The sequence below is a fragment of the Spinacia oleracea genome, chromosome 6 (assembly GCF_020520425.1).
Source record: "Spinacia oleracea cultivar Varoflay chromosome 6, BTI_SOV_V1, whole genome shotgun sequence".
NCBI lineage: Eukaryota > Viridiplantae > Streptophyta > Magnoliopsida > Caryophyllales > Amaranthaceae > Spinacia > Spinacia oleracea.
In genome coordinates this window covers 6196319-6213260 of record NC_079492.1, presented here as the reverse complement: position 1 = coordinate 6213260, position 16942 = coordinate 6196319, and the positions used below count along the sequence as shown (strand labels likewise).

At 32.5% G+C, this 16942-nt stretch overlaps 2 protein-coding genes across 2 annotated transcripts; one reads left to right on the top strand and one right to left on the bottom strand.

Annotated features, from left to right (window-relative positions):
- The first annotated feature begins 1884 nt into the window (after positions 1 to 1884).
- On the top strand, positions 1885 to 2238 carry LOC110790757 (protein PELPK2-like). The gene has a single exon (XM_021995528.1). The coding sequence runs from the start codon at positions 1885 to 1887 to the stop codon at positions 2236 to 2238; it is 354 nt and encodes a 117-aa protein (XP_021851220.1).
- Positions 2239 to 3305: 1067 nt separating this feature from the next.
- LOC110790745 (derlin-2.2) lies at positions 3306 to 9219 on the bottom strand. The gene is made up of 6 exons (XM_021995518.2): positions 8973 to 9219; positions 6672 to 6771; positions 5556 to 5770; positions 5387 to 5470; positions 4902 to 4955; positions 3306 to 3810 (listed from the first exon to the last, which is right to left on the bottom strand). The coding sequence occupies exons 1-6, from the start codon at positions 9069 to 9071 to the stop codon at positions 3628 to 3630; spliced, it is 735 nt and encodes a 244-aa protein (XP_021851210.1). The 5' UTR covers positions 9072 to 9219; the 3' UTR covers positions 3306 to 3627.
- Positions 9220 to 16942: the final 7723 nt, after the last annotated feature.

Below are 16942 nucleotides of genomic sequence, written 5' to 3'. Positions count from 1 at the left end.
CATGTCTAAAAATATATCAAAAACTTGTGTATAATTTAGTTTGGCATGTTTATTAGGATTATTATGGGAAAAAAATCAAATTGGTATAGTTGCTACGTGTTGTGTTTGAATAATGTGATTTTAACTCACAATTCGCTTTTAAAAACACAGGGTTACTATGATTGAAAAAATGGTTATTATATCTAGGAATTTGGCGTTTAATTTATTTATAGTCACTATATAAACAATAAAGATATTCATGTTAAATTATCAGTATTGGGTCCACACTAATATTATTGTGGACCATGTCCACACAAGAATAATTCCAAAAGAAAAACGTTGTGTTCAACTTTGTTTTAATAATCTTATTTTACTACTTTATTTATTATTGTAATATTAAAAATGAGTATTACCTTATTGTTATCCTTATTCACCATATATAGGTATATATAATATCTTTTGGAATATTGGGAATTTGGTCCCTATTAGGAAACTCTTTGACAAAGTTATATTTTTCCACCCTAACCGAATCTCCTAGGTCAACTGATGACTCTTACATACTGATTTCCTCTGTGTGTTCGTAGCCCTCATGAGTTGTCATGACCTTGCCTCTGGCTTTAGCCTATGCGAATATGATTCAATTCATAGTCTTTTGTGTAACAATGTCTTTTGGTAGCTGCCTAACGAATTGCTTATTCACAAATTCTTATTTACAATGGGTGTACAATAAATATTGTACACCGGAGTAAAAGTTAACTCAAAATTCTTAAAAGTTAAGCATATATATGTAAAAGTTATCTATTTTTCAGTGATAAATTTTTTTCATTTTAGTAAAACTTATTTCTTCAAAATAACTAATAATGTATAAAATTAATCATTTAACCCTTTAAAATATTTATCTATCAATTTTTTTTACTAATATAAAAGTTAATCAAAACTAGATTAAAGTTACAAAAAAAATGGTTAAAGTTATCTTGGTGTACAATAAATTTATTGTACACCTTGTGCGCACAAGACCTTTTGTTACTTATTTACATGTTGGTGTAATTCTTGACAGGTTTCTGTCTTCACTAAACCCTAATGCATCATAGCTACTATGTAACAACAGTTATTAGGTGACCATGTACAGTAATTAAGGTGCTAATCACAATTCACTGATGTTAATGTTATGCAAGGAGGAAAAGAGTGAAAAACTTTATTGTTTGGGCAAAAGAAAAAGTGCTGAAATGGGGCATTAGTTGTTCCAACTGTTCAAGAAAGAAGTGACCCATTTTCTCAAAATACTACCTAAATAGAAAGTGGGTGCAAAAGGGTTGGAAAAGAAATGGAGATTTCCAGAATTTCTTACCCGAAGCAACCTACTGGATCTACTTCCTCCTAAAGGTGACACTGGGTCGGCCTGGGCTGACACGAAAAATGCACAACCAAACACGAGCACAAAATCGTGGGTCGGGCCTGCGCTGTATTTTTATTTTTTTGTAAAAGCACGATAAGGTACGACAAAACACGCTAAATTGAGTAAAATTACGCTTAGATTTTGTTCTGTTCAACGTATTTTGACTGATTCCAGATAAAATAAGTTTAGATAAATACAGATAATATAAATCCACACAAAACTAGTCGAACAGAACGAAACCTTAGGGACTACGGCTCGGCCCAACACGATGGCGGCGTGGGTCTAAGCCGCTTTTTTGAAACTACCGACCCGCCCGACACGGTACAAGTTGGTTTGGCAAGGATCGGGCACGTTTAGTACCACAGTTCATGGACCCAGCCCGGCCCACAACCATCTTTACTCTCTCCTCTATAAAAGCCCTACATTTCCCCAAGTGTTTCCCCATTACACTCAGCTGAAAAATCTCCAAACTCTTAAACCATTTCCTCTTAGCTGCAGCTTCCCAAGCCATGGCTTACACAGCTCATCAGTTTTTCTCCATTGTCATACCAGCATTATTACTCATAACCTTATTATCCCCTATCAACAACATCAAGATTCATGCAGATGCTCGGCTTTTAGCCGAGGAGGTATCAGACCTTCCACTTCCACAGCCTGAGCTGCCTGCATTCACTGGTGTAGAATTGCCACCATTACCTGATCTTTCATCTCTGCATCTACCAGCAATCCCCAGCTTGCCTGAATTCTTCAGGAATCTCAATCTGCCACAGCTTTCTAATCCAACTTTCACTGCATTTCCGGGTACTCCTCAAGAAATTCCAACCCCTTCCTTCAATGGAGCTCAATCAACCACAAACCCTTAAACAATGTCGTATGTCAGTTTATCTATCAGGAATTTGGGTTTTTCTGCTGGTTTTATGGAGATATGTATCAGTGTTTATGTACTGATTGATGTATAAGTGGATTGTTATAATTTAGTAACATAGTATGTCAGTTTATCTGTTGGTCAGTCAGGAATTCAGGTTTTTCTGCTGGTTTTATGGAGATATATACTTCACATATATAATTATATATCAGTGTTTATGTACTGATGTTTAAGAGTGGATTCTTATAATTTATCATTCGCCATATAATTAATTATCATGTACCATGTACGTAGTATGTTGTTATTTTGTTTAATACAGTGTAAGAGCTTCATTCTTCTACTGTAAACTTTGTTTCAGATGTGATTCTGTGTTGATCAGTTATTTTGTACGATAAATAATGTTTTTTTTTTTTGTGAAATCACGGTGAATCCTTTAGGTTTTATTATCTCTATGATGATACAGAGTATGAAACCATGCTTTATTTTACTCAAATTCTACACTCGAATAGTCGAATTGTACACCTTGCTTTGAAGATGATCATAATTGAGATTGTATCACAGAAGAAACTAACCTGTCTGTCGAATTTTTGGTTGGCAACTTAAATTTCTGATTTTCTGCAGCAGAGAAGTTCAACTGTCTGCATGACTGCATGTAAATTTTTTCTTTCCGAAGGTAGGTTATTCTTGCCAACTTACCCTTTATTTAACTTCAAACATCTCCAACAGATGAGAAAATCAGGTAAAACCAGTAAAATGCACGTTTCGACAAATGATTTGGGTAGGAAACTTTTTCTATAATTTCTCGACATCTGACAAACTGACAGAAAAACAAGTGAAAACAGGAAGAACAGATTGAAAGTTACAGAAGTTATAGAAAAATAAGTCGAATCTATCTCATTCACATCATTCATCTGTATAATCCCACCTCTGACTAAACAAAATTCAGTAATTCACTTCCTGTATATCTGAAACCATGGGTTAGAATGCTATAAAGATAAACGCATCAATCACCATAAACATTAGCTGAGTTACTGATTGCATTATCAGTGAAGACGTATTAAGACGTACATAATAAGCTCATAACTCATATAATCACAAAAGAAGTGTCGAAAAATTAAAAAGTAATTCACAGAAAATTGGCCTATACTGTGGAAATATCCCAGTGACTAAATATTGACTGCTCAAAAAAAGCTAGCCAAATTGGTCAAACTGGGAAGTTTACATTACAACTAAATTCCCAACAAAGTAAATCACAGTCACAATAAAATTAACATTAGCCTATAGTTAGTCATCAGTTAAATGAAATGTTTGGAACGGCAACCACCTCGTTCAGCCCGCACATAAAAATAATTACAAGCAAACGCAAGGCTGTTTGTTTAGTCTTGGTTTAATCTTGATGAAGCTCGTCTGCTGGAGGGGCGGCAAAGCGAACATTTCCAGCATGTGCTAGCACAACAGGCTCATCGGCGAATAATGCCTTAATGAAGGAGGGAGTTTTAAGAGGGCGACGACCTGTCATTCTTGGATATACATCTTCAAGGAAATAATATGCATGTCCAGCAATCATTCCCTGCAAACCAGAAACCGTTAATTTTTGTTTCTATGGTGATGTTTGGTTGACATGAAAAACCATATGAAGTATGACTTCCTACTAGAAAGTGGAAGATTAGAGTATTGTTTGGTTGACAAAACATGGGAAGTCACGCTTCCCAGGAAAAATGGAGGAAGTTGCTTACCTAGGTTCCCCTAGGAAAGTGAAACTTCCCATGGGAATTTACTTTTCCCATGTTTTTAACCAAACAATATCATCCACTTCCTAGGAAATGCTTATACATGGGAAAAGCTTGTTCCTAGGAAATTCTACTTTCTACGATCAACCAAACGACCCCTATATATTTTTGAGGACTATCTATCAACCACCTCAAAAACAAATACGAAGGTAAAAACACTATAAATCACCTAGGCTGAACATACAAGAAACTGTTAATCCCAGACTCTAGAAAGGTTTTCACATGAGACGTTTTATCCAAGGTAAACCCCTACATATCAGTCTTTACACAAAACAGCCTTGACAATTTTGGAACTAGTGTTTATGCACACGAGTTGCGTGACGAACGTTTTGGTTTGAAATTATCTTTCTCCAAACATTTATGGAAGACTTTATCCTAAATTTTATTTTACAAATTAGACACGTGAGTAAGGTATATAATAGGAAATCTAAAAAGAGGACACTAAGTCCTTAAAAGTTCCCTTATAGGATAGAGATTCTTATCAATGACCCCTAAAAAAGCCCTATTTTTAAGTTGTAACAGTTGATTAACAGCATTAATATAAATGCAACATCCTCGTCGAAAGACTCAAGAACCAAGGTTATTTGGTAATTCTGGTTTTCCACGCAACACAAGTCCTCAACAGTAAGAACTCAAGTTAACAAGAACAACAACAAAAAATGATTTGGGGGGTGACATGTACAATTACGCCATTCATAATGTCTTATCTATCCTTGAAATGTTCAACCCCTTTCAGAGTAACTTTGTCTTTAACAGGATTTTCCTTGTGGCAGTCGAACACAGCTAAAAAAATACCCCCAGTATATGAAGTCTAACTAACTACTATAAATGCAGAACCATTAAAAGAGACAGAAAGGTTGAGAGGAGATACCAGAAGGTCGACCCAGGGGCTTGCACCAACCAGGATAGAGAATCCCAAAAGGACCTGAAATCAGAGCAACCAACTTAGCATTGAGTGTATGATTATACTTACGGATAGAAACACATAGAATTGACATCACTTAGGGCATTTTTTTACTTGACTAGCATGCTATTAATCTCATTTTACATCATCCCAAATAGCAAATATTTCTTGAAAAGGCAGCAAGCATTGTGCCATAATGATGGTAAGTGCAAGGAAGAGAGCGTTCAACGATGTGAAAGCAACTACTTCTCAACAATTGTGCATAAAACCCGGAAAACTCCTTATATAAGCTCATTTATCGCCTATGTTTTGTGCCATGAGACTATTGCTTAGATACACGAAAGTAGAGGTTTATATGCAACATTTTACAGGAATGTCTAATTGGTTTCCTTGCTTTCAAGAACAGGCTCAGCAAGCAGATACTTCATCTACCCAGCTAATGTAATTCTTACCCATGGAAGATAAGCTGCGGTAAATGTGAACAGACCCAAGAAGCTCATGTGGATAAAAGGATTTTGCTTGCTCCACACGTACACCTGCATATTAACCAAATAAATGAGGCCACCATCAAGTGCAGATACCACTGTCGATGCAAAATGACACAAAAGACAAAGAACTAACCATCATGAATGTCAAAGAATTGCTCAGGAATATGATTTTTGCAAACGACTCAGACACATATGGTATCATTCCTCCAACAAGAACAATTCCAGTCAGAACAGTAGCCCCGAACAAGAGCATGTAAAAGAAATCTGCTGTCCTTCCCCGGAATGAGTTCTCCTCAAGAAGTTTGCAGTACCGGGCGAGAAAGAACATGTGGAAGAGAAAGTCCAAATCTAACAAGGAGAAGAAATCACAATGAAGTAAAGAATCAGAATTACTGTGACAAATAAATCAGCTTCAGTGAAATAATTTTATCAAAAAGGAAACCGCTAACCAGAGTATCAAAGTGTGGTGGTTCAAGAATACAGAAATATCCTTCGTTTAACTTGGACATGCCTAGTTCCTAACTTCCAATGTTTCAAATTGAATGCCCTAAAAAATTAATATTACTATCCGAAATTAATGCCCAACTCTATAACAGTATGCTACTTTGATCGTTTTTAGGACTCCTTTGAATATGATTTTTCAACCAAGATAGTCTAGGTGAAAGCCGTGAAACAGAAGGAGTACCAAAAAGCAATTTAAAGTATTTCAATCATAAAATAGGTTCCAGACTTACAGCAAGTATCCCATCAACCGAGAACTTTTAGAGGTCTAAATATCCTACAAATGCCACTTTGACATTACTCATTGCAAAGCATAAACCTCCATACTCGGATCATCATGAAATTCAAAATTTATGAATTATTTGCAGATTTACTGCTCACGTCAATGAGATCCTACTAAAGGTTTAACGTAAAAAGGTTTCCTTTCCTCCTAAGTACATTACATATTATTAGAACTCAATTTGACAGTCTGCTTGTTTTTAGCTTCTAAATAGGTAGACAACCCAGATACTTTTTTTTCAAAATCTGTAAGCCTACCGATTCAAGAAACATACTAAAGACTCCCCGAGTAATTTGTTTTAAGTCAAGTAGAATGTAGAGCTTACATTTAGACACATGTACAAGACAAAGACGAGTAAAACTCATGAACCCCAAAAGATAATTATATAAAAGGCCATGCACATCACATAAACAGGGTAACTTCAACCAAAAAAGTTGCAGGGAGAAGAGAGAAGAAACTGTAAATTACCCATTTTTCGGAAGTACAAGAAATTAGTGACTAGTCGCCAAAACTGATACTGTTTCATTACTAGCCGGGGATTCAAGTATAGGTTGTAAGGGGAAATAATCTGCAAACCATTAAAGTACATATTAGACATATCCCAAATAAGTGTATGATATATTTTATCAAATGAAACCAGTTAACTCTACAAAATTTCTCAGTTACCCTAAAAGATTAATATTACTGACTGTCTGACACACAGATATACTCATATACTACTCCGTATTACTTCATTGCCATAAAAAAAAACTCTTGCATGGTGCATTTTTCCACACTGAAAGGTGGACTGCGGAGTCTAGACTCTAGAATATAGAAGTTGCAGGCAGATCAGTAATTCACCACATGACCAGAAACTTTCTTCACACACACAATAATATTCAAAAATGAGATACTATCCTCCACTTAGTATCGAACTTCACAGACAAACACTAATGTTGAATCTGATATTGGTATCAACTAACATTTATACCAGTATAATCATACATATTACTAAAAGAAAAATGCTATCTCTAATACGGCCAGAATAGTGCATGCGTATACCTATTGTAGCCAAACAACAGTTACATATTACATTGCCTTCAACATGTTATATTAGGCCTCTTTAATTGGACCCAAAAAAACTCATGACACCTAGACTCACATAACTAATATTCAGTAGAAACTTCTAGGGAGTTTAATTTAACATTTCAGCAGGTGAACTTCAATTAAGGATTTGAAAGAACACTCCAATATTATGTTTGGACAGGACCAAGCGTTATAAGCAACAGACACAAAGGGCAGAGTGTGTGATCCGGCACTTCTTTGACAAAAAATATGTGGAAGTACTTCCTTTCCCATCACTATAGACTTGAACAGCTTCTTAACGGGTAAGAAAAAAAGGAAAAGAAAATCAAGAATAATCTCATAGAGTTGTCCATATAATATAGAGGTTGACATGAACATCCGAACTATGTCAAACCACACTATAGTCATAAGAGTTATATTCTAGTTATGCTACGTCAAGCCCGGATGTAGCTCAATTGTCAAATGAAGCATCATTGTTCAACAAAAGCAAGACATTGGACCTGCCACTTTGATACCCTCAACTTCTCAAGTCACATTTTGCATTTTCACATCAAAAATAGTTACGTAATCTGTAAAATATCTCCACTGCACATAAGGTAAAATTGCAGATCCAAAACATGGATTAACTGATTGCTAGGGAGGAGCTAATGGAAAACTGGAAGTAGGTGAAAAGGAACGCTATTGAAGGAGAGTAGACAGGCAATGGGAAATGTTCAATGGCATATGAATAGGGATTGTTGTGGATTACAGGCAACTTGGATTGTCCGATCATCTTTGGCGGTTAGCTTTCCTGATGGTCAAATTGGGAGAAGCTGAAATGACAGCGCCTGTGCATGTCATTTCTTTAATGAATAACCACAACTATATTAGAAAAAAGAAAATGACCTACTATCCTGGCCTCCTGGGATTCAAAGATTTCAAATAACAAACACATTACCATCATTTCTTCACACAAAGAGAATTAGGTATCATAAATTCGAGCTGCAATGCATTCCTCATAAAGAGATAGTAAGTTAGGGCACCACTGGTTCAAAATCACTCTCATACAGACCATCCTAACATAAAGCTTCCAACACTTGTTGTTCCATGATCGACCACAGTTAAAATTTTCAGGCCATCTGAAAACAAACAAAAGCCCCCAAGATCTCCAATCAAGAGACTAGCTAATAGACCAAACATATCTCCTTTGAGTTCTCCAACCACATACCTTCTAGACTTCTAGTCTTTACCAGCAAACTGAACACCATGCAAGAAACTTAAAACCCAATTCAAACCATTCAAATACAAATCAAACACAAGTACCCAATTAAAAAATTACACCAATTCAGAGTGTAGTGTAAACCCAACTGAAATCATAAGAAAAAGAAGAAGAAAAACCAATCCGAAGTACTCAATTCAATAATATGAAGTACTATCCAATGTAAACACCAGAAAACCAACCCTAACTATCACAAAACAAATCGATCACAAAACCCCATTTCAATATACACAGCAAAAATCTATGTTTTCAACAAAATCGAACAAAACCCAGTTCAAATCATCCAACATCAAACCAAACCCAGATGCGCAATTCAATTATAAACACCCATAAAATCAAAATCCAAGCTCAAATTGAATCAAAACAGCAATAAAGTTCATAAAATAAGGAATATAATTGACTTTCTTAATTGAATAAAAAGGAATAAAATGGGGAAAACAACATACATCAAGGGAACACCCGATTGTGGTGACAATTGCAGCAGTAAGATAAGATCGAGTGATGATTGGCATCTGCTTATACCATTCTTCCACCGCCTGAGCCATCTCAAACACACTCTTGTTCTATGCTTTCGATACAATCTAACTCTGATTGTTGCTGCTAAAGAGGAGAGAGAAAATCAGGTTTGAGGAGTTCGAGCTAATTAATTTGCAGGGGTTTTCTTTTTGATTAATTTGGGATTAAACATTTAATTTTACAGGTGAAATTTCAGTTATATAATGCGTGGGAATTTTTAGATGACAATTGTTGGACCAATCATATCGAGAGTGAGATTCACAGCCCAATTGTATTCCTTAGGTTCTCTCTGTGCAACTCTCTCACACGTAGACTTTTATAAAAAAATAAAAAAAATCAAATCTAATTATCCATTTCTCATATAAGTGTGTCGTGTAATATTATACATTTATACTAATATAACCTGGGCGTGGACCAGGGCAACAGAGTAATTTGTATGGGCAATATGTTTAACTGTCACGTGATAATTATTTTGTGATTTTAAATAGTAATTATATGCGTATTACAGTAACTATGTGTTTTAAAGAGTTACTATGTGTTTTGTAGAGTTTCAATGCGATTTTTGTCTAGCCTACTTTATATACGTTTTAAACTTTTTCATTTTTCAAATTTTCAGATCTACATTCTCTATCATTTTCTCTCTCTTCATTTTCTCTCTATGCTTTTCAAATTTTAGCCAAAATTCCTAGGTTTTGATCGATTTCTTCGTAATTATCTTATAATTCTTATAATTGGATCTATTAGATGAGGAAAAATTGGAGGAAGTAGTAGATCAAGAAGGAGGTTCGTCGTTGCCGAAATCGAATCGAAGAATATGCGCTCGTCTACAAATCTTTGCAAGAATTTTTAGAGATCACATCTAGGTTTGTTGTTTTTTAAAGAATTTTAAGTCTATTTTTATTTAGAATTGAACATATTTGTTGTTTTGGAGAAATTAATGTTTGTGTTTTACCGAAATATCGTTTTCACTTCGCGAATTCGATTAGTGACTTCACGATTTTAAATAGTAACTATATGAGTAATACAGTAACTATATGGTTTAAAGAGGTACTATGTAATTTTAATGGTTACGTTACTATATGTGTACAATAGTTACTATATTATTTTAATGGTTACTATATGTGTACAATATTTATTATTTTGTTGAGTGATTTGAAATGTTTGTTGTTTTGTTGAAATTAGGGTTAGTGTTTCACGTAGTTAGTATATAAATTATATAGTCTCCTTTAATTTATGTTGCGAAATAGTGTTTTTAATAGTCACTGAAACTAGTATAGTACCCGTGCGATGCACGATTTATAATCTAAGTATTAATTTGTATGAAATCTGGTAGACAATTATCATCAAAATAGAGTTTATAAATATTCTCCAAATAAAAAATAATTAATGATGAATAAATTTGTTATTTTTCATTCGGTGTCTTACTTATTAAAACAATTTAAACAAATAAGGATACATCGATAAAATTATTTTCATTCTCATTCACCACGTACTTGTGTCAAGCATAAAACTATCTTACCCGCCTTTCACTTCGGTAATAATACCCACTTAATACTCACACAGTCGCCCCGTCAATCTCACGACCCGGTCACTTAACCCCTATCTAGACCATTTACTTTATTAAGTTAGAAATGACTTTGGGGTGGGGCATAGCCTGCACACCTGCACCCCCCACGATGCTCATCCTCATTCCCTCCATCCACGATAGGAACGTTACCAACCCCTCCCAACCCCCCATCTCGAGAGGTACAAAATAAAATTCATCCCCTCTTAATCACCTCCCTTCCTGAGTATCCATACCAACCCTAGATCGACTCGACTTTTATTTTATGATAAAAGAGTTTTGAAATTTAAATTAAACTCTATTATATAGAGACTCTGAATATTCGTTTGCCTGATTAGAGTTAATTGAGTAAATAAACAAAACAAATATAATATGTAAATTAATACGGAGTAGTACTTTGTTTTTTATATATTCATAATCAATGAGATGAAGGATAAGCGACTCAGGAGGGTCCAATCTAAATCCATCTTCGCCCCTTCACCCACGACGAATACATTTTTTTAACCCCATCACCCAATAAATTTTCCTCCATCTCCACCCACTTGGGACTGATGCATAGAGGGATCTCCTAAAAAATCTGTCTCGCTGAGAATCTGACATCCCTATATCCGATAAATAATTCAATCTTTCTTTCAACTAAATTTAAATATATTGACATAAGTTTATTACGAAGTATAAAAATTGATTGTATTAGCTATAACACTGAAAAAGTATTTAAAAGCGACAATAATAATAAGGATTAGGTGAGTGTCCTAAATCCGATCAATTCAAACTCACCCCATCATCAAGGTGGGTATATGTTATCCTTATACCCATCCAACAAAAATCTCTTTTTGTTAGTCAACATATTAGTCAATCATCTACATCTAACTTTATCTTCAGACCAGTCTAAAATCCAAACTCGTGCCATCATCAAGTGTGATTCACCATTTACATATATAAGTTTTATTTTGCACGACTTTTTAAAGGGCTATTGCAACCATTTACATAAATAAATAAAAAATTGTTATTGAAAACATTTTAATAATAAGGAACTTAATCATCTAGATCATATGACTTTGGACATAATTGATAACGATATATTAGTCAAAATTTCAATCAACATGCTCTTAAGACTTCCATATATAATAAGAGCGAATAAATTATTGTTCGTGCTCCGTATAAAAATATTACGATAATGAGAATGTGGTAAAAGTTATTTTTGATATTTAAGATTAAGTATTCGTACAAAAGAAATTATATGGCTAGGGGGCTCATTTTGTTAATTAGTTAATAAAAGGCCTAAAAATTGTTTGCGACAACCTTGTTAAATACATTAAATCAATAGTTAACTTTTGTTATGCATATCCGTATTCATTATATGACACAAAATTTTAAATAGTTGATAGTAATATAATAATATAATTAATAGTCCAAGTTCACTATTATAAGATTTCTATATCAGTTATCAGAATTGTATGCAAAGATTTTTCATTGTATTATATCAAAAGAACGATCCAACATATCCGTACTTAGTATATGACAATTTCTAAACGAAACTTGACAGTACTTACAATTAGTCATTATTTATGTTCGGAGTATAATTAATAATTCGTAGTATAATCTATTATTACCATACGTAATTAGAACATTTTAGGTAAAATATATACAAAATATATTAATTATTTTATCATATATAAGTTAGTTACCAATGTTATAAAAGAGGCAAATCAGTGCGACATTTGTCAGATCCACATCAATTTGCCTATCTTTTAGTATAGTGCTTCGTATACAATTGTTTATTAAAAATCGACTAAAATACAAGTCAATTGTTTAGCCTAAAACACGTGGAGGAATGTTTTTTACGTAGAGAGGACTATGTGTTAGTAGCGCATTATTTTTCTTGTTTACTACTTCTTCCATATTTTTTTGGATAAACCACTTTATTTTCACGATTGTTAATTAGTAAATACTCCATCCGTCCCGGAATACTCGTAATGGTTCGTAATATATAAGTTACATTATAGTTTTCTTGTTCTTGTAAGCTATGTATAATTATTCAATGTACGTTGTATAATATCACATTTAATAGTTGTATTTCTTAAGACGAATCTATTTTTTAAAATGTTATATTACGTACAAGATATTATACATTCTTATTTATATTTGGTCATTCTAAACTTGTTTGAAATCATAATTACTTAAGGTTGACAAAATAATACGGAGTAGATCATTATATTAGGAAATTTTTGTTAAGTATGACAAAGTAATAGAATTATTTATGCTTCCAAATATACCGCATGTGAAAAAAATGAATTTGTAAAAGATATTGATTACCTTAAAGAATTAGTTGATATATATGTAAATTTAAAAAGTAAATTATAAACACCGATAGTGACACGTGTAAGCTTTACATCAAGCGCCCTGTGTTTTAGTAGAGTATATAGATAGATAGATAGATATAGATCTTAATTATGAAAAATCAGATCAATTCACATATTAGATGAGATCAGATCATATGAGAAAAAATAAATTCAGATCAGATCATGAGAAATAAAGTAAACTAAACAGGGCCTTAGTCAACATTATTTAATCATCTACGTTTATATTTGTCGTCCACCCAATCTAAAATCCAAACTTGCTCCATCATCAATTATAATGTAGCATTTACATATATATAACATATATAAATATAACTCAATATTTTAATCTATAAAGTACTTATTTAGTTTTTTTTTTATAGCTTTGTATTAGAGTTCCTAATTGTGTAAATATATGATATCAGCATATACATAGAATATTTTATTATTTAAATATTCTTTGACATATGTAGTGTAACTAATAACTTATTACATAATTAGATATTTGACGTATCAGATCTTTGAAATAATTAGATCTTTGACATATATATTTTTAATAGTTTTTTTAATATTTATAAGAGAGACGAATCAATGAGTGACATTTGTAATCACCACATTTATTTCCTCTCTTTTAGTATATTATATAGATGTTAGTTGTGTTTACCTTAGTAGTAGTTTTAGAGTAACTATACTTTTTAAAAAGTTACTATAATTTTAAAACAGTAACTATGTGTTTAAAATAGTTACTATATTTTTTAGAAAGTTATTATAAGTTTAAAACAGTAACTATGTGTTTAAGATAGTTATTATGTTATGAACCGTTTATAGTGACTTTTTGATAAATAATAGTTACTATACGATTACATTATGTACTATGTTATTTAGAGTATGTTTTTGTCCGCTTCTTAGATAGTGACTATATGATTATAATGGTTACTATATGTGTACAATAGTTACTATATTATAATAATAGTCACTATACGTTTTATATAGTAACTATATAGTTACTATATGGTTTATATAGTTACTATATATTTGAAATAGGTAATATGTTTATTTTATCATGATTTGTTACCATATGTTTATTTTCTTCAATAGTTACTATATTATTTATATAGTTACTATATGTTTGAAATATGTATTATGTTTATTTTATCATGATTTTGTTACCATATGTTTATTTTCTTCAATAGTTATTGTATGTTTTATATAGTTATTATATGTTTGAAATAGGTACTATGTTAGTTTATTATGTTATGTGCATGTTTTTTATGTTTCTTCTACATTTTTAGTGATGTAGTTACTATATTATGGATCGAGTTACTATATTATCATCACACCAATTATGTCTGCAACTTTGTGACTAAATTATCATCAATAATATCTATAGGTACTATATCTTGTATTATAGTAACTATATGTTTGGTATAGTTTTTTATGTATATTATAATGTTATTTTTATGTTGTTTGTTGTCCTCTATGTTATTAGTAATAAGAGTTACTATGTTATGATCACAATAACTATATGATCATAACAATAACTATATCTGCAACCCTGTTCGTATATGACTATCATTAATATTAAGAGATACTATATCATGTATAATAGTAACTATATGTTTTTAATAGTTACTATGTTATCATTATGTTCTTTTATATGCTTTTTATGTTCTTTCTATGTACTCTATGTTATTAGTAATAAAAGTGACTATATTATTGTGACAGTAACTATATCACTATAACAATAACAATAACTATATCTGCAATTCTACGAGTATCTTACCATCGTTAATTCTAAGAGTTACTATATGATGCATAATAGGAACTATATGTTTTACATAGTTACTATGTTATTTTTTCATATTTAAATGTTAAATCACTAACTTAGTTTAAATATTAGTGATTCAGAAATACAAAGATGATGCACCCAGAATTGAAATCGTGCAAAGAATAAATTTTGCAAAAAGCAGAAGAAGAAGAAGAAGAAGAAGAAAATCCTGACAACAATGGAAACCAAGGACGTGGTAGAGGAAGGAGAGGACACGCTGGTGGAAAAAAGAGACGTGGACGTGTCGATTAGTATTTTTTAGTTCAAAAAATATTTGATTTTAACCTTGTTTATATAATAGATGCAAATAATTAGAATGTCGTAACTAAAACAACTAACCAAGTAGTTAATGTTTTCTTTATTACTGTTCAGGAGTTGTAATTACTGTTACTTTTGATATAGTTACTCTTTTTTATTTCAGTAATTATGTGATATACAATAGTAACTATATAATAGTAAAAGTTACTATATGACCTCTAAAACATCTACATATCATATTGTTTATTTTATAATATAGTAATTGTTCTACAGCTAAAGTTACTTTTCTATATGATATAGTTACTCTTTGGATAGAATAATTATTCTTATCGAAATGACTATATTATTATTATTTTTTCATAGTTACTATTCCGAAGATATAGTTACTTTACAGAATCTATAGTTTCTATAATAGAAGACACTAATTATCCGGTTCACGTTAATTTATAAAAACACTCTGGTCCATGCTAATTATAGCGTGGTCCAGGTCCATGCAAGTGGGATTGAATATTATAAATCAAAGTTTTAAGTTAAATATACATAGATTTTTAAATTGACATGAATAAGATACGCGATAACGCGAGTAATAAAATTTTCCTCGTCAAAAATAATACTTCCTAATAAATTTTGCTTGTCAACCAATTATATTGAAATAAAAACTCAACAGTAAATTATAATACGGAAATTAAATTTATTGCCTAATGCAAAATGTAAATCATGGAGAGCACGAAATATCTTACAAGATGTTAAGAATTTGGAATTAAGAACAAAAGTAGACAGATATGGGCTCAAAACTTAATTTTTAATACCAACCTTTTGTATTTATCAAGTTAATAGGCAATATCTTACCATGCATTTGTTGAGCAAGTGAAGAAACCATCATTAATATAGGGCATGAGCAATTGAACAAACCTCTTCAAGATTTGTTCATATGTCACATCATCATCACAAAAACCTCTTATCTACAAATCTTTCACCAACAATAGACAAAGGTTTGTTTAGGGGACCCACCATCAATATACATCATTAAATAACTAAAAAAAATATTAAACAATATATTGCGTGCATGCATCAGCCACCCTTTTGCAAAGAGTAACCGGTTTATTTTTACAAACCTCACACACAAACCTCCATTACAAACCTCACCCAACAATAGCAAGGTTTATTAACAAACCTCAAAAACATCTCCACAAACCTCTCCACAAACCTCTTATTACTAAAGCCCTTAGTGATTGTAAAATTCCAAGAAAAGTTGGGTGTCGAGTTGGTGGCCTAGATTCTTTCATTTTCTTTCAGAATGGTAATCTTCAAAACTGAATTTGCAATATTAATTTTCTCAAATATGGATCACACTGGAATTTTATACCCCCTTCTTATTTTAGCAGTTGTTGTGTGATGGATTTGGACCTGAAGGAATTGTGTGACTTTTTTTTTTACAAGTGAAGATATTCATTATGTCACGTTGTTGTATCATCTAAGTTAAATTCCAAAAAATTAGGTGTGTATTAAATAGTGATATACGTAATACACAAGTATTAATACAAGGTTGTGTGGTTCGTAGAAGATTTTTATTAGGTGGAAGGCTCTTCTACGAGTTTGGCTCACTTAACTTTGGCGGAGCTGCGAAGGAAGGGGGAGGGGGGTATAATCCCGAGACGGTTATTGGGTGTTCTTCTACGAGCCTATTCATGTAGCTTTAGGGTTAGCAAATTGTTTTTTTTGGGTGCGAATGAGTCACAAGGACGGGGATGAGAATCGATCCCAGGATCACCTGGAATCGGGATAGAAGGTTCTAACTAACTGAGTTATCCATCACTCTCAAGGGTTAGCAATTTGTGTTATGGGGGTGTTGAAGGCAATGACTTATGGTTCGTGCCTTGCTAAGAGGTAAAGAGGACCCAAAGCTAATGG